A 22,209-nucleotide genomic window follows, 5' to 3' on the forward strand; every position below is an offset into this window, starting at 1 on the left:
GTCTAACATTTCCTGTGATTTTTTGGGGCGTTACAAAATGATTCATCTGTGCAATTGTTTTGTATGGATCGCATAGGTTTTAACTGCAATTTACCTTCTCACGTACCAGGTACCTTTTGCATGTTTGTCTTACATTAAGATAAAATATACAAACGGACCTAAACGCAGAATATACAAAATGTGTCAAAATACTTATTTCATTTATATGTAGGCTATTTGTAATATAGGTGTACACATTGTAAGGCTTTATTAATGACCAATAAATAATGATTTACACACAGTGTTATAAGAGCAACAGTATAACGAATATATTGATTTAATATGCTTATAATTTCTAATGTAATGTTTTTATTTAATTAGTTATAAAAAAAACTATAAATGTACTATAAATGTTAATAACGTCGTTTTTTAAAATAACTATAAAGAATTGATTAGCACAGTATGTATATATATATATATATATATATATATATATATATATATATATATATATAGGCTTGCTTAAAAAATATATATATATATTATTTCAAAACCTACAATTTATGGACTACAAGTTTATTATGATATTGACCAATAACTGTACACATGTTGTAGTTAATCAGTGCTGTGTGACGAAAGATGGGGCTCTTCCCGTGGAGCCTCCCCTCAGGATACTTTATTCACATACCGGATTAGATGGTAATCCCACGGTCACATTGTGCATGCGCAAATTGAAGTGCGCGCGAGGGGCGAGCGGGCGAGGGACCGTCGGTGTTAGTACAAACGACAAAACTGCAGCCTATCTCAAATCTACTCTACGATGAGTGGCGAGGATGAATTAAACCAGGTAAGGTTATTTTAACTCCTCTTCTATCAGGAAATCAGAACACTTGCTCGGGTGTGACTGTCAATTTAGTTGTTTGTCCCATTCTCGGAAAGGATTACCGGTCTGACCCGTTACTGAGCTGCACTTCGCAACCATGACAAATGCAGAATTAAAGGAAGAATATAAACTTTAATGATCTAGCCATGTATGCCTAGTTTCAATCTATTGACTAAAGTAGCAGGCTGTGCTGCTCGTGTCGGATGATCCCGGTTACAATATGTTCGTGTTGCCCTGCGAGGATAATTGCACCGTGTGTTGACCATGGTGGTGACCCACTTGGCAGATAGAGCCCCGTGTTGTTCGTATTCAAATCACAATGCTGCCCTGGGAAACTAATGAAACTGAGTTTCTGATGCACCCAAGAACAGTTTACACGCATTCATCCTATTTACAATCTGGAGGATGTATTCATTTCCTTCCATGCATGGTTGGGGTCACTTTAAAAGTGTATGTCGGTACAATTACTATCTGTAAAACTAAATGTAATCAGTAACCTAATCTGAGTATCAAGATAAATTCTGTAATTTACAATAACATAGTGGAGGAGATGTGTAGAAAACAAACATAAATAAAGTTAATTATTTTACATTACAACAGGATATTCCACCACTGTGTTATACACATTTAGCAGAGTTGTTATGCACGAGAGTCTAAAAAAACATGCATGGCTGTAGAAATACATTTAAAATAGTTCTCTGGTTTCTGAATTGTTGGATACAATTGTACTGGCCAGAGGTATTAAGTAACTAAGTACATGTACTCAAGTGATGTACTTAAGTACCATTTTGTTTTACTTTGTAGGTAAATATTGTACTTTTACTCCACTACATTTATTTAATACCTTTAGTTACTTTGCAGATTTGGATTAATGATAAATCATATGATCAACACTTAAATCAGACTTTAGTTACACCTGGAATTAATTCACAAGCTACCCAGCAGCAAATGAATGAATTAAAACTAGCTGCACCTTTACCAGCTTTAATAAAAAAATTAATGCATCAACAATGCTAAACATAATAATCAAAACATATAATATATACGATTCTGTAATGGACCAATCTGCATAATAAGTACTTTTACTTTTGGTACTTAAGTATATTTTGATGGCAATACTTTTGTACTTTTACTTGGGTAACATTTTGAATGCAAGATCTTTACTTCTACTTTTACTTAAGTAAAGAGCTGGGTACTTCTCGCACCTCTGGTACTGGCATACTTCAGCATGGACAGACAAGCAGTTTGAGTTGCCCTGGGATTGCAGAGGATTATATCAGTCATCTTGTCCCACATTTTATCATAATCATATAAATCCTCGCATCAGATAAATAAGGTTAATCTCTTTTTTTTTTCAATTTTTTGAGCTGTTATACATCATACATTGATTTCCTATGTACGGTATGTTTTGCCTAAATGGAATCTGATGTATTTGAATCTTACACATACATTTACTAATTGTATTGTGTATGATTTAAAACCTTTTTTCAGCTTCTCTGGATTTAGAAACCACCATTTCTCTGCACTGATCTGTACTAAATTGAAAAAACTGAACTGCAGACTGAGCAGAGCTCGAAATTCACAACATCCGCATTAAGGATGCACCATACTAATGCTGTCTCCTCCCAGAGCTGGATTTATACCCACACTAGCTAATGGACTGCAAATGATTACTTGAAATGTCAGAGTCTGCATCAGGGAAAGGATGTCTAAATGTGAGTTAATTGAACTGAAGGACCTCAGTGCAAATGATACCATTGAGCTGGCTGCTCCTGCGGCCCCAACGGCCCCGCCCTCTGTAAACCCAGGTCAGCCGAGCCATGTGGTCCGTCTGGTCGGAGACAGCGTCAGCATCGAGGCCCCCCGGGGTCAGATGGGACGAGTTGGAGTGGGTCATGACTTCCATCCATACAGCCACACCCATCTCACCTGGTGTGACCAGTGTGGAGAATTCATCTGGGGCATCTATAAGCAAAGTTTACGCTGTGCCAGTGAGTACACTCTTCATCTGAATTTGTTTGGTAATATTCTTTATTTTTCATCTGTGCCGTAGACATCTGTTATGTGACTGTTTGAAATGTATCAACTAAGTACTGTAGTTTAGTTTAAGTCAAGCTCACATTCATGGTCCAGTTGTATGTGTTTAAATCCACGGTCGAAAAGAGTCCCCAACAAACTAAGTATTTAAGAATACTTTTCTGCAACCATTGACCTAGAGAGATGCAACCAGCCTCTTCATCTTTTTTTGCATGAGATAATGGGAAGTCCAGTATATTAAGCTGGTATCATCATTCTTGCATTTGTGCTTAATAATAGGAATTGTGAACCATCGTTTTCTCTTACTCAATATTTGTAAAGAACACTAGTATGGAGTTAAAATCTTCAACCTTATTAGAAATGTCTTAAAATGTTCTCGAACCATGGCCCAAATCAACTCAATAACCACATAATATAAGTCCTCTCTCTCTAACGCATTCAGAGATGTGACATTGTCTTCATCTTCTATATCACCATGGCCTCAGGATGCTCATGTTATTTTTCCATTCATGACATACTTTCACAGAGTATTTCCTAATCTTAAGGAAGTTCTGGCAAGCTTCATGTAGGTACAGTATAGTTCCTGGGAATGCATTTGTGTGTGTACATCATTTGACTTTTTCCCAGTTCAACAGAGAAATTCAATGCTATAGCGACCTTTAGAAACATTGCAATTTGCATCGAATATCAAACATGAGCATAACTCACAGACATTTCCTTCTTTTTCTTTTTTCTCAGACTGCAGTTACACTTGTCACCACCGCTGCCGACTATTTATCCAGCTGGACTGCAGCACAGATGGAAGTTTGTTACCAGACGAGGAAGATTTCTCTGTGGACTCCCTCGAAACAGATACGAATGTGGTGAGGATCAGACCTACAATCTTACATTTTCTTAAATTTGTAGAGAAAGTCTTCATCGGATCGTTTTTGGTGGGTAGGTCAAAGCAGATGGAGGCTCCCAGATTCACTGAGTATCCCCATGCCATATGTCCTCTATATACTGGTTTTATTGCCTTCACATTGTCATGCATCTGAGAAGGAGAGAGCTGAGGGGAGGGGACAACTTCACAATAAAACAGCTGCCTTTATTTTAGAACCACAGGTTAAAAATGGACCAGCACCAAGTTATCAGATAATTAAAGGATTCATCGACATTTTCATTTTTCAGCCCATCCAAAACATAAAGTACACCATACATTCCAATGGGACATTCAGCAAAAAACTGAAAAAAATGTGACATTTTGAAGCCCTAAATAATGTCCCAATACACCAGCTGTTTAAAAGCCCCAGACTGTGGATCTCCCCCTTAGACAAAGCTTGGGGAAAGGTGCCCCACATCCCCCATAGTTTTCATGCTTGGTTTTGCTAAATTCCTGGATGCCTATGGGATCATGGTAATCATTTTGATCCTATAGTATAGACACTTAACAATTGAGCAAAAATAGCCTAATATGGCTGTTTGACATGCATTCAGACTGTAATAAGCAGGGGTGCACATAACTGGTACGCAGGTACGCATGCGCGGCAAAAATCTGAATTGCGTAACGTCACTTGTGTCACTACGCGCCTTTGCGTACCTCAAAACATCTAAACAAAACACATATTTCGTCTACACGAGTTTCTTGTCAACAGTCAATGGAGTAAACTACGAGACATGTTAAAAAAAAACAAAGACATTAAGCAGCTACGTTGCCGTTTCACTCCCTGCAAAAAATCTTCGGACTTTCTGTGGCTGACTGAACTGGGTGCTGGCCGAGCCGCGCAGGACATAACCGACGGACCTGTGAAGCTTACAGGAGGCAGAGGCTTAGATCACCGGACTACAGAGTTGGTCGCCGTGTGACAGAAAGGGTTAACGTCGGTATGAACAACAGAATTGTGCCAAAACTCCGCCAACTGGCTGCAGTGGGAGACTCCTCTGTGCACATTCTGTGCCCCGCGAACACACTGGAGAACTGCGCAAAATCAGCTGATCACAACGTTCACGCTCTGTGGTCAAGCTGCTGCAATTTTATTTCCAACAAAGTGGAGTAAAACACACAGTTGCAAACTTACTCAGGGTGTTATGGAAGAGTTTTAAATCAGACAGAGGTGTAAGAAGTACTCAGATATTGTACTTGAGTAAAAGTAGAGTGTTACTCTGTTACAATAGAAGTCCTGCATTCAAAATGTTACTCAAGTAAAATTAGAAAAGTATTATCATCAAAATATAGTTCCCAAAGTACCAAAAGTAAAAGTAGTCAATGTGCAGATTGGTCGATTTCAGAATAATATATATGATATGTGTTGTAATGATTGATCATTAAAGTGTTCTCAAAGCTGGTTAAATTAGATCAAAGTCAAGTAAAGTACAAATATCTCAAAATTGTACTTAAGTAGAGTACTTGAAGAAGTGTACTTAGTAACTTCCCACATCTGAAATCAGATATGACTTCAAGTCATGTGATCATTTCTTAGTATTTGATCCTTCCACTTGGCCTCAGGAAATGCTAGGACTTCACAGTTTTGGCAAGAAGTTTTGGAGAAAGCAAATCGGAGGCTTAAAAAGAGACAGGGAGGTGCATCTTCATCATCTAGCATGCAATAAGTGTCAATAGAGGACAGTGAAGGAGACACTGAGGAGGACCATGCTTCGTATGGGTTGAGTACCAAACGCTGTCTCCTGGTACTCATCTGAGTAACTCACAAAAAAAGTTATGTGCACCCCTGGTAATAAGGTCTCTTTTAACTAACTTACTCATCAATCAGTGTTGAAATGCTTGAATTCTAACCTATATATTAGGAAACTACAATACATCTTAATGTTAATATGTACCAACACATGAACAATAACATTAGGTGAAAGTGTTGCTTCCAGGAGAGTTTTAGCACATCTCCTCTGAGTATTGGCCGGCCTTTTTAAACATCATTGTGAGGTTTTATGGTCAGGGAGGAGCAAATGTAAATGCTGAGGTCAAAAGAGTGGAATCAGGTCTCGACAGCAGGAGAGAGACAGGGAAAAACTCATTCTAACATACAATCAGTATGAGATACTAAGATTTTGGCAAGGACAAAGATCTAACCAAGTCCTTCAGAGATGACCCGGGGTGGCGCAGCAGCAAGTGACATGTTTATCAGTCAGGAGGACACTAGCTCAGGCCTGGAAGTGTATTTTACTGCCCATACATCTTTCTTCCAGAAGGTCAGAAGATCATCGGTGAGGCTATGGCATAATTTATAATTTTTCAAACACAAAGCTATTTTGACTTACTTTTACCTTTAAGAATTGCATATTTCTTGTTTAACTCGTGACAAAATGCTTGAATGTATTTTACTTTCATTTCAATGCTTCTGTTCTCTTTCACTTTCACTTTCTCACTTTTGAGGACAAGCTCTCTGCTGACATTAGGTGGCTTATTTTCTGTATGTACCTGCTGTTTTCTTTTTAGGATGAGCTGATCGATTCGGGTAAACAGGAGCTGACGCCCAGTGAGATTCAACATAAGATTAAAGAGTATAATGCACAGATCAACAGCAATCTCTACATGGTGGCTGTGAGTGACTAATACATCTATTTTCTCTCAATATTCATTTATGCACAAATGTGTACTTGAATTGTATTTGGAAATAACAATTTGCAGACCATTAAACTCCCATTCTTACAATATATATCTCTACTTTGCAGAATAAAGATGGGTCCTACACTGGATTCATCAAGGTCCACTTTCAGTTAGTCCGTCCTATCTCCCTCCCTCCTGCTGAGAACTCGTGCCCAACACAGGAGGAAGATCAGCAGGGCCGACGGATGAAACGGCGGACATCTTTCTACCTCCCTAAAGACACTGCCAAGCACCTGCATATAAGCTCCCAAACACGAGTGCGAGAAGTCATCGAGGCACTACTCAACAAGTTTACTGTGGTGGACAACCCGGCCAAGTTTGCCCTGTTTGAACGCTCAGAGAGACATAGTCAAGGTAGAAAACTCAAAACACGTAGTTACTACAAAACAAAACAGAATAAGTCATTAAGTTCTATTTCTGCTGTTTTTTATTCCCTGCAGTGTACATGCGTAAACTGCCTAATGATGAGCGTCCCCTCCACCTGCGCCTGTGTGCTGGCCCCAGTGAAAAGGTCTTGACCCTTATATTGAAGGAGAATGAGACAGGGGAAGTAAATGTAAGTTTTAATTTGTCTCTGATCATTTCTATACATATGAAAGACCATATTGTATTCCTCGATTTCATTCCATTTCAATGTAAATACTGTTATATTTTACTATATATTTTAAATTATTTGAAATGTTTTTTTAGTTCTCTACCTGTGTTTTTAATTCCTGTTTTTATGCACCACGACACCAAGTCAAATTCCTCTTACGTGTAAACCTACCTGCTGGTAATAAACCTGTTTCTGATTCTGATTCTGATAAGCTGAAAACGCCAGTTACATAATATCGATTATAATGTGACATTTCTCTCCTCCACAGTGGGATGCATTTAGTTTACCTGAGTTGTGCAACTTTCTGCGAATTCTGAAGCGTGAAGAGGAAGAACATGTGCGGCAGATTGAGAGGCGCTACGCTCGCACTAGGGAAACCACGAAGCAGGCGATGGAAAGGATTACGACTCCTGGTTGACTGTGAAGGATTGAACTAATATCCATATTTTAACATGAAGAAGAACACTCTCCCACTTTAAATAGTATTGTGGATTATGAGGGTAAAAGGGAAAGCAAGAGCTCAGACAATGAAATAGTTTTCATTAAATGCTGTTTATGAAGGAGGGATGCTGCTAGTATGTGTACGCATTGAGCCACTGTTGTGAACTGAATGGGTGTATAATCGATCATCTTTGAGTGAATACAGCTCTTTCTTGAAGAACCATGCTACTTGTTTGGGTTATTTATAGTGGTATTAAAACACACTTATAGTATATTGTCCATTTATCATGTGATCTTATTTTCTGTGAAGCTGTTTTAAAATGTTGGCACTTTAATTAACCTTGGAAATTAATTTGGGCAAGATGTAATGTGAAACAATTTGTTTACATTCTAACTTTCTAATAAAAAGATCATAATAAATAATTGGTGCTTATGATATCCTTGTTTAAACTTTGCATGAAGTAATCAGTTTGTTAGACTGTGTAGACTAGCCGTTCACATTCTAGCATGGTAAGCCAAAGCTGAAGTACACTAGATGAAAGAATGTGACAATATACGTCACACTGATATTTTACAGTTGAATATCTCATTTAAAACCACAGCCTAATATTAATATGCTGTTGTAACAACCTCCACTCTTTTGTCAAAGGTTTGATAAATGGAGGGAAGGATTTTCTCTTAAACAGCCACACAATTAATGCTAGGCAAAAACTCCAAGCATGTAGGTGCTGTTAAAATGTATAATACATTTGAACGACTACATAAATAAATTATATTATGTATAAATATTATTATATTATAAATGGGTCAAACAGAAACCATGAAAAGTACACAAAAGTATTACACATACTACATGTACTTTTGGTATGGTATGTTTTTTTGACAGACCTTGTCAAACGTGGTCTCGGTATGGGTTAAAAAAGCAGTGAAATATTGCTTTCAGGGGGTGGTAGCAAAACAAAGTTACATTTCCCTTAACTGTGGGTTTAAGACTAACAAAAATAATGTTCTATTTTAAAGCATAGTTAAAGGGACAGGCAAAACCTTTAATAAGCAGGTTTTCCTCATAGACTGTTCACTACGCCTGTTTAGCACTTCCACACGTTGTCCATGTGATGGCGGTAGCTTACCTTGTACTCTTAACCAGACGCTAAAGAAAAAGACGGAGAAGAAGAACGTATACCATTAGTTAGCATAAACAGTTAGCATAGCTGTGTGGTGATATCTTGAAAAGATCTAGCAACCCAACAAGACACATTCATCAAGGAACATTATATACTTGCGACCGCAACAAACCCAACTTTAGGTATGTTTCCACCAAGCTAAGCGACGGATGTTGGTAATAAAACAAGTTAGTGTTAACGTTAGCCCTTGGCAGCGTCACTTAACGTTATTTTGTCAAATGGAAACATGTTGACCTGGCTAATGCTAGTAACAGAGTGCTAACTTTATTTTGCCAGTGGTGATGTCAGCAAGCAGGACATAAAGTGACATAACCAGTGTAACTAATGCAAGCCGTAATAGTGTCTTAATGGTGCTGTTGCTCAAAGAAAGCTCGATTTATTAGCCGTTCTCTTCAGATAACCTATGCTAATGGTACCGAGCATTCTTGACTACAAGCAAAGTCGACTAACGTTATTCAGGATGTTTATATTTCTAAAAAAACAAATGTACCCATATCATATTGAGACATCCGGGTTTGTAACATTAGCAGGCTTTGTGTTTCCTTTTAAAATGTGTATTTATTGAATGTAGCATCGTCTGGTTGCACTGTCATGTCAGTGGCCTCCTATATTCTGGCACTTTGACATAGGGCATATGACACAAAATATATCCTAACTCGACATTAGCTGTGTCTCTTTATCCTTTATTTTGTGTCCTATGTAAGCTTTAAGCAATATGGTTCATGTTTATAGAATAATGAGCTATAAATTGTGTTTTTTATGCTGCTGTATCAAAAACAATCCCAATTGATGTATTTCTCATATTTTCGGTAATTGTCATTGTTTATGATATCACTATTCTGGGTTTCCAAAAAATCCATGTTAATCGTAGATTATTTTGGTTAGGTGATTATTATAAAACAATGCCTAAGTATCTTAACTCTTCTATTTCATGTCATTTTTGTAGGTGTTTTTTTGAAGGTCCCTCTTCATCTTGTACAGTGACACTGTATAACTACTGGCAGTCTGGTGACCCAAGAAAATAATGTGCTGCAGCTGAAGATGGGGGGTAGCGGCTCCAAATCCAAAGGATTTTGGCCTTTTTCAGGCTCGGTTGGTGCAGACGATCCAATCCAAGATGGAAACGAGCAGTCAATGGCAAGAGCTCGGAGTTTCACAGGCGCAACACCTTTTGTGTTAACTAGACGAAGGTACATTCACCTCAGCATCTTATAGCCTTCATCCTACCTGTTTTAACCTCACTTGAAGCCAGTGTTGTTTACACTTGGTATTATGGACCCACAAATTCCTGCTTTTGCACAAAAATTCCGACATCTTCTGGTGCAATACACCATTAAAAAGGGCTTGTCAGATCAGGCGATATATATTCCACTAATGAATTTTAGTTTTAATGTGTCGACTCAATCTTCCCTCTGGAACTCACTCCCACAAAACATGTGAGACTTCACTGACCTCCCCACCTTCAAAAGACACCTCTTCAGACTGGCTTTTAATCTGGTGGTGGTGTTGTTTTAATATTCTATTTCAACTATTTATATTTTATTTTATTTCCTACCACTGTAAAGTGTCTTTGAGCACCTGAAAAATACACTCAGAAATTAAATGTATTATTATTATTATTATGATTTCTTCTCCTTTTTTCTGGAGGAGTGGACACATAAATAGTTTTTAGCTGATGATGAATGAATGGTCTTAGCTACCCTCTTAAATATTGTAATGTTAAACATTTTAAGGAGGTTTAATGTCGGAGCAAAGCATTAGAAAACTACATGTTATGTATAGATGTGTACATGTATATCATTGATTTTGTCTCTCTGCTGCAGCTCTCTGTACTTGGATGAAGATGGCGACATGGCCCATGAGTTCTATGAAGAGACAATTGTGACAAAAAATGGACGTAAAAAAGCCAAGCTGAAAAGGATTCACAAAAACCTAACATCTCAGGTGAGTACATTACAATGCCTAAAGTAAAGCTTTTCACAACGAGGTTAGCTCTCTGTATTATCATGCTTTAATTGTAATCTCTTTTGTGTTTTCTAGGGAATTATAAAGCTGGAGATCCCTTGCATCCATGTGGATTTCCCAGTTGTCCTCTGTGAAGCCTGATGATGTCTGAAGGGTGTCTCAGACTAGCCACTGTCAACTCCGTCCTGTGGTTTCCCCTACAGCTCAAAGCCTGAACCACCTTTTAATATAATATGATCTCCTGATATATTTGATTCCCTTGTGTGGACAGGCTGATGCAATGTGAGTGAGCCCCACATGTGATCTGTTTTGGCTTGTGTAAAGTTAGACAGAATAGATCACCAATGGAGATCTAGAAGGATACCAAGTTGGCAGAACCTACTCAGTTTACAGAACATGGTTTGTCTGCATGTAAGTGTGAATGTGTGTGCAGACACGGGATGACATGGGAAAGAGTCATGAATTTATTGCTGCAGATTGTTTTCTGGTATGATTCAACAAACTCTAGGATTTTGAGCAGAAGGCAACCAGTTCTTCCCTGTGTCACGGTCATAGCTGGAGCGGGAAAGCTCAAGTGCACACTTTGTTTTTTGACCATGACTTGCTTTATTATGCATGGAACAGGATCTGCTTGGCAATAGCCTAGGGAGTTGACAATCAGTGGCCCACAAAATCTCAAGTGGATTTATGTCATTATAACGCTGGATGGACTGGCTTCAATGACCTCAGAGCCACACATGTACACAGCAGCAGTGAGTCTAGTAAGAAACCCTGTTGGTTTGTTTGCTGCTTTGGCATAATATGTTTCACTTTTAATTTATTATAACTGTTTTTTAATTACAATATCAAATGCTCAACTGTGTCATTGTCCTTTTTAATATTTATACATTATAAGACTATAAGGTAATTTACTTTCTCACAAACTGTCAAGATAAGAGGAAACAACATCCATAGAAACAGTTAGTAGTCATTGCGTTTCAAAACTATTGGAGGGCATCAAGTTCTACAACTGAAAATCAGCTCTGTGTTTAATTGGATGATTTTAATTTAATAAAAGAATAAAACTGAGGCTCCCATACCATAAGACAGCCTGTAATGACTTGACCTGAAAACCATACTGAGGTCTGGTAAGTTAGACCTGTGTGTTTGGAAATGTAATAATAATACAGAGTCTAAATTAGTTTAAAGGGACTTAAATCCTGAGAGACCAAATCCTTCTGAGTGAAACTAAAATGTTGAGAAAATAAAGAAAGTTACAGGAGGATATCTACTTTAATGAGCGTCATATGAGGCTTTATATTATATATTGCTTTATAAACATTATTTGGCAAGCTTGTAAGGATCATGTGACAAATAATCAACAGATGGAGAATTCATCTTTTTCGCAACATGTTGAAATACTAAATAAGTTAACTGATCAGACCTTTCCAACAATGTGTTGGAAATAAGGCTCCTGACCTCCACCCGTGATACAATTAGCCACCTGCATAGGAAATTGCAACGGCAAACCAATGTTGGGAGTGTGTGTATGCATGTGTGCCAGGGCTGGACGTAAGAGAGAAGTGTTCATGAGAAAGGATTTTCTACAAAGCTGTCTGATATTGTTCTTCTCAAAGGATAAAGATGGCTATGCCAAAATCCACTACACTTTATTGCTTCCATGAAATGATTACTCCACACAAATCTTTGTGCTTTTTTAACTCAGGGCAAATATATTTTTCAGCTGAGTCTTGGGGAGAGATGGCAGTACAATAACATTGTGTTGTTTACTCTCACAAAGCTCCAATAACATGCAAGGCTATGTGGTGAATAGCATAGAGTTTGAAAGAAAAATATTTGACTCAGCAAACCACCCATCCTCTGGCTTCGCTGCCAAAAGGTCTTAGCACATGTTAATACATAAAATACAAAAAGTACGCCATTATTCACATAATCTATTACCTTTAACATATATTTGTCATTGAGACATAATGTGTTCATTATTCAACCTCCTTATACAAAGCTATATGTTTCAGTCATGCCATGTCTAAATATGTTTTGGATAAACATCAGAGAAATCATTATTAACTTTGCTAATTTGGCTTTGTGCTCTGTAGGAACTGTTTATCAGTACTGGAATGTGTGTTTTAAGAAGGTCATAATAGGACAATGAGGTATTCTGTGTCAAAATGAGCACCTTGTTTTCTTTGCCACAGGTGCAAACAGAGATCTTACAATATATAGTTAATATAGCCATTCATTAACCCTCAGAGGTGCAATGATGTAATTTGGTTCAACAAAAGGTTGATATGGTATTTTTTATGATGAACGCGTCGTATTATGAAGTCATGTTTTTGTTGCTGACCTTTGCGCCTGACTGCATGACTGGTAAAAACTTTAAGACAGAATTAGATGAGTTATTTAAGATAGTTCTTCATAGCTATATGACAGACAAAGTAATGTTTCAAAACAACTCAACATACCCTCTGATTTATGTTTATTTTAAACTGATTCAAAATCATTATGTTTACACAAAAACATTTGCCTGGTTTCTCTCATGTATATTTTTTTAAAGAAAAAAAAGTACTAAGCAAAATAAAACATAGAAACAACAAGGAACAAAACAAATGTTTGCTATAATAAGTATTAGGTTAACAGTAGCTAGCCCTAAATATATGACATTTTGAACATAAATGGGTAAACGTTGCTTACAGCATGTCCATAAATAAATCTAAATATGTACATATAAACAGTCAAGATTGAAATGTACATATATGAATGTATTCATGAGGTTACATGTGCCAGAGTCCAAAGTCAGTTCATAGATCGCAGGTCATAAAGCTATTACATTTTTTTAAATTCTGGGCCAATCCTTGTTTGTGTCATTCATAATGTGATTCCAAAGCGTTTATAGCACACCCTAAACATCAGTACAACTTCTGAGGATCAAGTGTGAGCCATAATGGTAGAACTGTTTATGTGGCAAAGTTTAAATGCACAGTTGAGTCCTACAAATCGATTAACTTTGCTGTCTACTACTTCAAAGGCTTAATATGAAATGACTACAGGTATAAAACATTCAACATACAGTACAAGCACTGTACTGTACACATTTTAATCTGCCTCAATGGATGATGTCAGAAAAAGCAGGTAAGACGTAGCCTCACGTCCAACATCAGAGGTGGAGTCTGCTGGATATTTAAACAACACTCAGTGGTGGATTTCGACACAAGTTGAAGAACTGCGTTTGTCTGCTCTGTAAAGGGGAAATGACCTGGACAAGTTTTGAGCAGAAAGCAAACTGATCCAAACAACTTGCTTGATTGAACTACTTTCATCTGGATCCAAGAGAGGACAAACGTTATTGGTAAGAGACATTATTTGGACACTAAAATGTATGTGATTAATGCAGGTTATGCTTTATCCCAACTGAGATGCAAGGTCAAATGTAGGAATATAATGTAAAACAATGAATTTTTTTAGAAAGATGCTTTTGCTGAGTAACATTTATAAAACATAGCTATGATCTTTTACTTAAGTAAAAGTAGAAGTAGTAAACAACCAAAATGCTCCGTTATAAGTAAAAGCACTGCATTCAAAAATAATATTTAGGTTAAAGTAATAGCATTAAAATAGACCAAATATAAAAGTACTCATTATTCAGAATTGTCCATGGCAAGAATAATGTTTGTTGTATTATTGGGTTATAAAACATATCTTTAATTATGCATTTATCACTAATGTTGTTGCTATTACAGGTCAATTCAGAGTCAATTGACTTTAAATGTTGCCAGGTTGCTTTATTTCTAATAATGCATCATATGTTATGACTTTATTGTTTTTGATTATAAGTTATATGTGGTATTCAGCTGAATCTGAAGAGAAAGTTACCAGTAACTCAACTTTCACATTAATGTCGCGCAGTAGGATTTGGCCTAACTTTTGATTTCCCTCTACATAGCATAAAATGAAGAACAGACTATTAATTTAATGGGGGTGAGCGGCAGTGGAATGTAGTTTTACTGTCCATTTTATGACAGACAGGGTTACAATCATTCTTAACTTTTGAGTAATAGTGTTTTAAAATTTAAACCCCATGCTCTATGAACAAAAACGGCAAATTACGACTTTCTTTTATCTTTAATACATTTTGACACCCCCCTAGTCAGGAACTCAATGCTATGGACTATTGCTCAACATTACCCGTCACCATCCCTCCCGTTGTATCTATTAGCCTTAGCTTTGTAAATAATCAACATGGGATTAAACGGACTCTAATTTATATCTTCCACATGGCAGGGCTGTGGAAGAACAATTCATCTGAAGGTTACATGAGTGGAATAAGCCCCCGTGCTTGGCTTCATCAGAACAGGTCAGACTAAATAGTCAGAAAAACAACATGTTAGCTTACTTAGCACGTTTGTCAGTTTCAATGAAACTTTGTCAAACTTTGTTTATCTGTGCCCGTGTAGGGAAGAATTCAAAGTATTCAGAGAAAACTTAAATGTGCATTTAAATGTCAATAGTGAAGGCTTTAAATCTCGCTCTTACCAACATTTAACTTTTTGCCACAACTGTTCCAAATACAAATGATTCATGTTAAGTCATCAAACAGCAGAGTGAACTGCGACCAATCACTTGGTAATATCAGTAATAAGATGTTACCTATAGGCTATAATTCATCTTCATCATAAATGTAGTGTATTTGTTGTAACTTTATTCTAACATTATGTATTAACCTATCAAATAATATTGCTTTTGCTTTTCATTCTTCTTCTGAAACTCTTATAAATATAACTTAAAAATCACTCTGAACATTTCCTATTTTCATTTATAAGTGATCATTATAAAAGTGTTCAATCCCCTTAACCACAGTATTATATATTTTGAATTGTTGGATTTAATTGTTCTCTGAATTTAACAAAACTGCTTTATTTGTATTCTCAAGAGAAAGAGGACAGAAGACGGGCAGTGACCATGGAGGCTGTATCTCCCCCTCTCTTCACCACAGCTGGCCAGATGCCTTGGTTTGTTCTGACTTTGTTAACATCCTGGACAGTCTTGTGTTCAGCAGAATTAAAGCAGACAAGGTGGCCATTATATTCCCAGACGCCAGTTCTTCTAGCTTGGAATGCCCCAACACAGGAGTGTGGCCCGTGGCATGGTGTAACTTTATCTCTGGACCAGTTTGACATTGTGGCATCCCCCAATGAGGGCTTTGTCCGACAGAACCTCACAATTTTCTATAAGGAACGCCTTGGGTTGTATCCCTATTATGAGCGTAGTGGCACTGCACTGAATGGAGGCCTTCCACAGCTTGCCAGCCTCACTCAGCACTTTGAAAAAATGCCTGAAGGTTTGCAGAAATATATACGTGACCCAGTAGCGAAAGGTTTAGCTGTGATTGACTGGGAGGAGTGGCGCCCATTGTGGATTCGAAATTGGGATATTAAAGATATCTATCGGAGTAAATCTCGTGAAATGGTGGCCCAAAAGAACCCAAAGTGGACTCCAGAACAAGTGGGGAAAGTTGCACAGCAGGAATTTGAGCTGTCAGCTCGCAAATTTATGCTTGAGACTCTGAAACTTGCCAAGAGTTTGAGGCCAAATCAGCTGTGGGGCTTCTACCTGTTTCCAGATTGCTATAACCATGACTACAGGAATGGCCTGAATAACTACACAGGACGCTGTCCAGTTGTGGAAATGGGCCGCAATGATCAACTTAACTGGTTGTGGATGGACTGTACAGCATTCTTCCCGTCTATATACATGGGCTCCGTTCTTGCCTCTACAAATTATGGGCGCCTCTTTGTCCGGAACAGGGTGAAGGAGGCCATGCGACTAGCATCGGTTGGGGATGGATTAGCACGGCCAGTTTTCGTTTATACCCGCCCTTCTTACATGAATCAGATGACCCTTCTATCTCAAGTAAGTTGGCTGGAGCAAAAGTTAATCAAGTACAGGAGGCTTATACATTTATTATGTTATCTAGAAGTTCAGTTATTATATGTAACCTTACATCGGAGGATGCAGTTGCCACACATTGCTGGGGATACACAAGATAACAACATTAGGTATTGTTTTAGTTTTGGGGCTCCGCTAACACCACAGGAATGTATGATGGTTAGATAAAATACCGATAACACTTTGTTAAAAGTGTATTAGCTAAGCGACCATTTAAATTATTTAATTGACTCAAATGTACCTGTGTGATAATATCAACATCATTGTAATATACACCACTAAACTGTTTATGTAAATGTTGTGTAGACAGATTTGGTCTCCACCATTGGAGAGAGTATTGCTCTCGGGGCTGCAGGTCTGATCTTCTGGGGGGACACCTCCTATGCAAGCAGCAGCGTAAGTGTCACTCCCTCTTTGCTTATGTGCTGAATAGTATAGGTTTGGCGTTAACATAATGTTGTTTTTTTCTGCCTGCAGGCCAGCTGCACCATCCTAAATGATTATCTCCAGGGACAGCTGGGCCGGTACCTCCTCAACGTGACTACAGCTGCTGAACAGTGCAGTCAGGTGCTCTGTAAGTCCCATGGCCGCTGTCTGCGCAAAATATCAGACAATGACGTGTACCTGCATCTCAGCCCCTTAACTCACAGCATCACAAGTCAGGGTGGCCAGCTGAAGGTTACAGGCGTGCCTGGCCTAGCTGAGCTGGACTTTCTCCGCACACACTTCCAGTGCCAATGCTACGGTGGGTACAGGGGTGAGGCCTGTGCTGAGAAAGAGGGGCAGAATAGAGCTTCCTCTGTCTTAGGGACCTGGCCTCTTTGCCTTTTACTCCCACTAGGACTCCTCACTTTACTACACTGAGGAAGCTGAGAAACGCAAACTATTCACTGCTTCTGCCAGCTCTGAAGATCACAGGTCAGACCTTCAACATGAAGTTGCTAAGTTATAGATATGCACTATAGAAACTGATACATTTACAACAGCCGACACTCCCTCCTGTCATCAGAGGTGATCCCAGTATGACAGGAGACTTTTTATCCCAGCACACAGACCCATCAAACTGGAACATTTGTGTTTGACAAGCTGCACTGGCAGAGCTCCGACTTTAGGACCTCCTCCTGAAACGTATTTTCATTCATACATTTTAAAACTGTTCAACTCTTAAACTTATATCCAATTATTTCAAAAAATCTGACATATCTCTTAAAGGCCTCTTTCATGCTTCAGATTAGAAGATACTCTATACCATTGCTGCACACATGGATTTGTGGAAGTCTTACCACAGAGGACAAAATGCCTTCATAATTAATTTTTACAGTTTTTGAGTTTTGTTTTATGATCGACACAACAATAGAACAACATGAAGTATTAACAAAAATCTTGATGTACATCAGGGCTATTCAATTAGTTTGGAATGGGGGCCGGTTGATGAAAACGATCCAAAGCAAGGGGCCGGGAAAAAAATGACTTGAAATATGAGCAATCATATTAAGAGCTTCAGATACAGTAAATACTACAGCAGGTCACCCTTGAAAAAGAGATCAATGATCTCAATGGGATTCACCTGCATAAATAAAGGTATGAAATGAAATGACTACAACAGCATAGTGGAGTGCATATATTTTGTTTAATTAAATCAAACATAGCCCCAAGGCCTTTATAAATGGCAAGTTCAGAACTCAGTACATGTGAAGCTAATATAACCATCAACATTATTAGATTTAGATTACATGATCGAATAATTCACACAAAATAGCAATTTAGGGCCATACACAAACAACAGTGCATATTATGGTATAATAACAATAAAGACAAGTGAGCCATACCACATCAATTGCTTAATTAAAAGCAAAAACAATTATCAAAAGACTTGTATTAATTACCAAACCACAACACACAGCCTTTTAAAACTCAAACCTTTTTTGATTAACATAGTGATAACTGACATACAGTATGCAACCAACTTGGCAGATATGTGCCATCTAATGAGAGAAATGGCATTTTTTCGATTTAGCAAGAGCAGGGAAGTGGGGAGTATACGTTGTCATGGCAATACGCATACAGTGATGCAGATACTGGTCAGTGAGGGATGCTCGATTATTAGTTTTTATGGCATTCATGTGTGAGAATGCCGATTCCCACGTGTAAGTCGAGCCAAACATTGTGAGGACAAACAGTGCAAGACCCCTTGAATGAGGGAATTTCTCGTGGCTTACTTCATGAGTCCAGAATTTTTCAGAACCTGCCAGCTGAAATGACTGTCGCAGGTCATCTGATGACTGAATGTCAATGAGTTCGAGTTGTAAAGACGCCTCATTTAATGTCACAATCAGCTCCTTTGCTTTCAGTGCAAACTCTCCCTCTACATTCACAGAGAAAGGGTCCTTCACAAATCTCATCCCTTCAGTCGGGAGACTGAAATGGTCAAACCTCGCGGCAAAGTTGGTTTTCAATGCGTTCATAAATCCAGTCATCACCTTGGTGATTTGTAAACCTGCAGTGCGCATGGTTGGAAAATGGAGCATTTTGCCTGGACATAAATCCTCAAAAAAAAGTGTGAGCTTTTTTTGAAATGCATGGAGTCTCTCCACAAGTTGTGTAACCATTTTATCTCTGCCCTGCAGCTCCAAATTGAGTTGGTTCAGATGTTGGAAAATGTCGCTCAAAAAGCAAACAGCAGCGTAAAACTCATAATTCTCTATCAGACACAGAAAGGCGTTGGCTTTTTTATGTTTTGAATTGCAGAGAAACGCCATGATCTCCTCCTTAAGTTCACAAAATCGTTTCAAGACGTTTCCTTTGCTTAGGCATCTAATGTCACTGTGCATGAACAAATCATTATGTCGAGCTGACATGTCCGACAACATCTGGCGGAAAAGGCGGTGCTGTAAACTGGAGTTAATGACATGACAGAGTCCATTGTGTTTTTTAACTCACCACTCAGTTTTGCGCACAGGAGGCTTTGGTGGATGAGGCAATGAAGCGATCTCAGCTGTGGTGCCACATCTGCCAGCCCAGCGGACAGTCCCTGTGTTCGGCCCGACACGCAGGGGCCCCATCCGTTACAAGCATGTTAATACGATCCAATCCCAACTTGTGCTCCTTGAAAAACGAAACCACTTTGTGGAACATCACCTCACCGGTCGCGTGTCCATCCAAAGGAATTAATCCAAGTAGATCCTCCCGAAAGAACTCACCATCAAAAAATCTAACATAGAGGCACAGCTGTGCAACATCGCTGCTGTCAGTGGATTCATCAATAGCTAGCGACATAACCTCCGCCTTTCTCAGTTTGTCCAAGAGAATCTCAAAAACGTCCGATGCAAGGGTCTCCACTCTCCTTGATGTTGACGTGTCAGAAATTGGAATGTTCTTAATTGAGTCAATAACGCTTTTTCTGATTTTCTCATCTGCAACCACTTCCTCAATTGATGCAAGCATACACTCTTTGACTGTCTCTGCGTCCGTAAAAGGCCTTTTCTTTTTGCCTAATATCCAGGCCACTCGTAGGGACGCTGCAGTAGCTCTCTCTTGGTCAGTGCAAGCCCGAAACAGGGAGCTACGTCTTTGGTCACAGCACGAAGTTAGCCCCAAAATCTTCTGGCGGCGAGCATCAGAGCCCGCTGGAAAAGTGGCGTCAAAGTTGGCGTGAGCTGTCTTAAAATGCCTTCTCAAGTTGTACTCTACACACCGATAAACACTCATTGCTGATTAAACACACGAGCCTCCCACTGACATTTACACACAAGTACTTCTCTTTCCACTCGCTGTTGAATTGCCGGTTTTCGGTGTCAACCTTTCGTTTTTTTAACGTAGAAAGAGACATTTTGATATCCAACTATGCTGACGAGGTTGGATTAATCGTACCATTGGCGCGAAACCGTTGAAGGTGCGCGAGCTTGTAGTGAAGGGCAGCGCGAGCCACGAGGACGCGCGCAGAGACGCAATAAATGACAGGAGTTGCTAGTAGGTGGGTTCGAAACCGGAGCCCGCCAAAGTTTTCAGGCAATGTCTTCCCCTCTATCTCTCAATGTAACACCCTCTCAGGAATAAAGGCACTCTGGCCCAAAAAAAAAATGTTTAAATGAATTTTTTTTTTTAATTAAACTTTAATTATTATTATTTTAACTTTTTAACATTATACTCAAAGGGCCAGATTTGGCCCGCGGGCCGCCAATTGAATAGCCCTGATGAACACCTTAAACATTGTTGTTTCTTTCTGTTGTGGAAGCCTTATGAATGAAATGTAAACAGTTGAAATCCGTGCCTTTGCCATGCTATGAAGTGCTCTTTTTAATGGTCGCCCTTGTTTAGAAGTTTTGACTTTTAACAACAGTGTTTATCTCAGCCCTTTGCTGAGCCCTGTGCTTTATAATGATATGATTTCCATATTCCCATTAGTTTTCATTTTAATATACAAGAGGAAAGTTTGGACAGATCTGTACTAGTGAGATAAGAAAAGCTACATTTTATTTTATTGCCAAAGGTGTCTTGTAATTGACATGGAAATCAATGTGAAAACAACTTATGGATTTACATGTTAAGAAAAACATTTCAGCATTTATTCATGAAGTATGTAATGATTTAAAGAAAAATAATTGATACAAATCTAACCTGGTTAGTCAAGTTTGGCCAGAATTCTTTAATATGTAAGGGAACCTTAATGTTTATGTGAACAAATAATTATAAATGTTGCTCTCAAATATCAAAATAACCCTTGGAAATCCAGTATTGTTCTGGCTCTAAACACAATTAACAGTTTTGATTTAGGGTGTAGTTTGAGTTGCACAGCAGCTTGTGAATGGGAGATAGCAACCATGTAGGTAAATCATCATATTAGTTTATTGCCATCTACATATCTTTTCTAGACTATAACTGGCTGAACAGTTTCATATTTATACAGTCGGCTCTGTATTTATTCTCTCTGATAACATTCAAAAAGTAGTTTAGCTACCTAACATTTGTTAGAATACAAGGTATGTTGTACTGTTTTTCATATACCAAATACTATTGAAGTAAAATGTTTCAAGTATGCTGAAAGAATTGTAATACTGCACTTTAACTTATTTTTGTTGCAATTTATTATCTAACTCAAGTAAGTTTCCTGTCTCAGTGAAAATCAGTGGTTGTCTGAAGCATAAAACTATCAAAAGTCTAAAACAATGAATCTGTAATATATAATTCATTGAATTGTAAACCTTTACTTTTTTACTACCCAACATCGCTGTTTTGGAAGCAGCTTCAGTGTTAATTTACAAGCCTTATTTTGCCAAAAATGTATTGATGTTGTTTTTTAAAACCAAATCTGAAAGTAAACTGTTTTTTTGTTGATAACACTTCATATTCAGTTTTTATACAAGATAATTTAATTATTTAAACAGTCATCTGAATGTATTGTTATGTATTTCTTTTTTTATGAAGCCTGTAGTCTACTGGAATTAAACACATTAACAACACATGTTATTACTAGGTGCAAAAAAATATGGAAATAAAGTAATGTACTGTATCTGTGTGTATATAATGTACATGTTTTTATACTTAAAGCACACAAAGGATATTAATCTAACTTATTTTGATT

General features: G+C 38.1%; 3 protein-coding genes across 4 annotated transcripts; all 3 read left to right on the top strand.

Annotated features, from left to right (window-relative positions):
* Window positions 1-682: 682 nt before the first annotated feature.
* On the top strand, window positions 683-7,959 carry rassf1 (Ras association domain family member 1). Its single transcript, XM_079684440.1, has 7 exons — window positions 683-826; window positions 2,354-2,853; window positions 3,638-3,762; window positions 6,330-6,434; window positions 6,566-6,854; window positions 6,941-7,056; window positions 7,364-7,959. The coding sequence occupies exons 2-7, from the start codon at window positions 2,568-2,570 to the stop codon at window positions 7,511-7,513; spliced, it is 1,071 nt and encodes a 356-aa protein (XP_079540566.1). The 5' UTR covers window positions 683-826; window positions 2,354-2,567; the 3' UTR covers window positions 7,514-7,959.
* Window positions 7,960-8,686: 727 nt separating this feature from the next.
* tusc2b (tumor suppressor 2, mitochondrial calcium regulator b) lies at window positions 8,687-11,542 on the top strand. Its single transcript, XM_079680707.1, has 4 exons — window positions 8,687-8,842; window positions 9,667-9,910; window positions 10,544-10,664; window positions 10,761-11,542. The coding sequence occupies exons 2-4, from the start codon at window positions 9,762-9,764 to the stop codon at window positions 10,824-10,826; spliced, it is 336 nt and encodes a 111-aa protein (XP_079536833.1). The 5' UTR covers window positions 8,687-8,842; window positions 9,667-9,761; the 3' UTR covers window positions 10,827-11,542.
* A 2,111-nt stretch (window positions 11,543-13,653) lies between these two features.
* LOC307039154 (hyaluronidase-2-like) lies at window positions 13,654-22,137 on the top strand. 2 transcript variants are annotated; one of them, XM_079680985.1, is made up of 5 exons: window positions 13,655-14,031; window positions 14,964-15,036; window positions 15,613-16,592; window positions 16,935-17,024; window positions 17,106-22,137. In XM_079680985.1, the coding sequence occupies exons 3-5, from the start codon at window positions 15,642-15,644 to the stop codon at window positions 17,490-17,492; spliced, it is 1,428 nt and encodes a 475-aa protein (XP_079537111.1). In that variant the 5' UTR covers window positions 13,655-14,031; window positions 14,964-15,036; window positions 15,613-15,641; the 3' UTR covers window positions 17,493-22,137. The 2 variants fall into 2 exon arrangements, with proteins under 2 accessions (XP_079537112.1, XP_079537111.1); XM_079680986.1 differs by lacking the exon at window positions 14,964-15,036 and having other exon boundaries at window positions 13,654-14,031; window positions 15,615-16,592.
* The last annotated feature ends 72 nt before the right edge of the window (window positions 22,138-22,209 follow it).

The sequence above is a fragment of the Notothenia rossii genome (assembly GCF_949606895.1).
Source record: "Notothenia rossii genome assembly, chromosome: 5".
NCBI lineage: Eukaryota > Metazoa > Chordata > Actinopteri > Perciformes > Nototheniidae > Notothenia > Notothenia rossii.

What these genes read in the sequence shown, in the direction of transcription:
- LOC307039154 (XM_079680986.1), top strand. Translation starts at nt 15,642, where the DNA reads ATGGAGGCTGTATCTCCCCCTCTCTTCACCACAGCTGGCCAGATGCCT. An exon ending in AGATGACCCTTCTATCTCAA is followed by an intron (nt 16,593 to 16,934) that starts GTAAGTTGGCTG and finishes AATGTTGTGTAG; the next exon opens with ACAGATTTGGTCTCCACCAT. An exon ending in CCTCCTATGCAAGCAGCAGC is followed by an intron (nt 17,025 to 17,105) that starts GTAAGTGTCACT and finishes TTCTGCCTGCAG; the next exon opens with GCCAGCTGCACCATCCTAAA.
- rassf1 (XM_079684440.1), top strand. Translation starts at nt 2,568, where the DNA reads ATGTCTAAATGTGAGTTAATTGAACTGAAGGACCTCAGTGCAAATGAT. An exon ending in TCGAAACAGATACGAATGTG is followed by an intron (nt 3,763 to 6,329) that starts GTGAGGATCAGA and finishes TTTTCTTTTTAG; the next exon opens with GATGAGCTGATCGATTCGGG. An exon ending in CTCAGAGAGACATAGTCAAG is followed by an intron (nt 6,855 to 6,940) that starts GTAGAAAACTCA and finishes TATTCCCTGCAG; the next exon opens with TGTACATGCGTAAACTGCCT.
- tusc2b (XM_079680707.1), top strand. Translation starts at nt 9,762, where the DNA reads ATGGGGGGTAGCGGCTCCAAATCCAAAGGATTTTGGCCTTTTTCAGGC. An exon ending in TTTGTGTTAACTAGACGAAG is followed by an intron (nt 9,911 to 10,543) that starts GTACATTCACCT and finishes TCTCTGCTGCAG; the next exon opens with CTCTCTGTACTTGGATGAAG. An exon ending in ACAAAAACCTAACATCTCAG is followed by an intron (nt 10,665 to 10,760) that starts GTGAGTACATTA and finishes TGTGTTTTCTAG; the next exon opens with GGAATTATAAAGCTGGAGAT.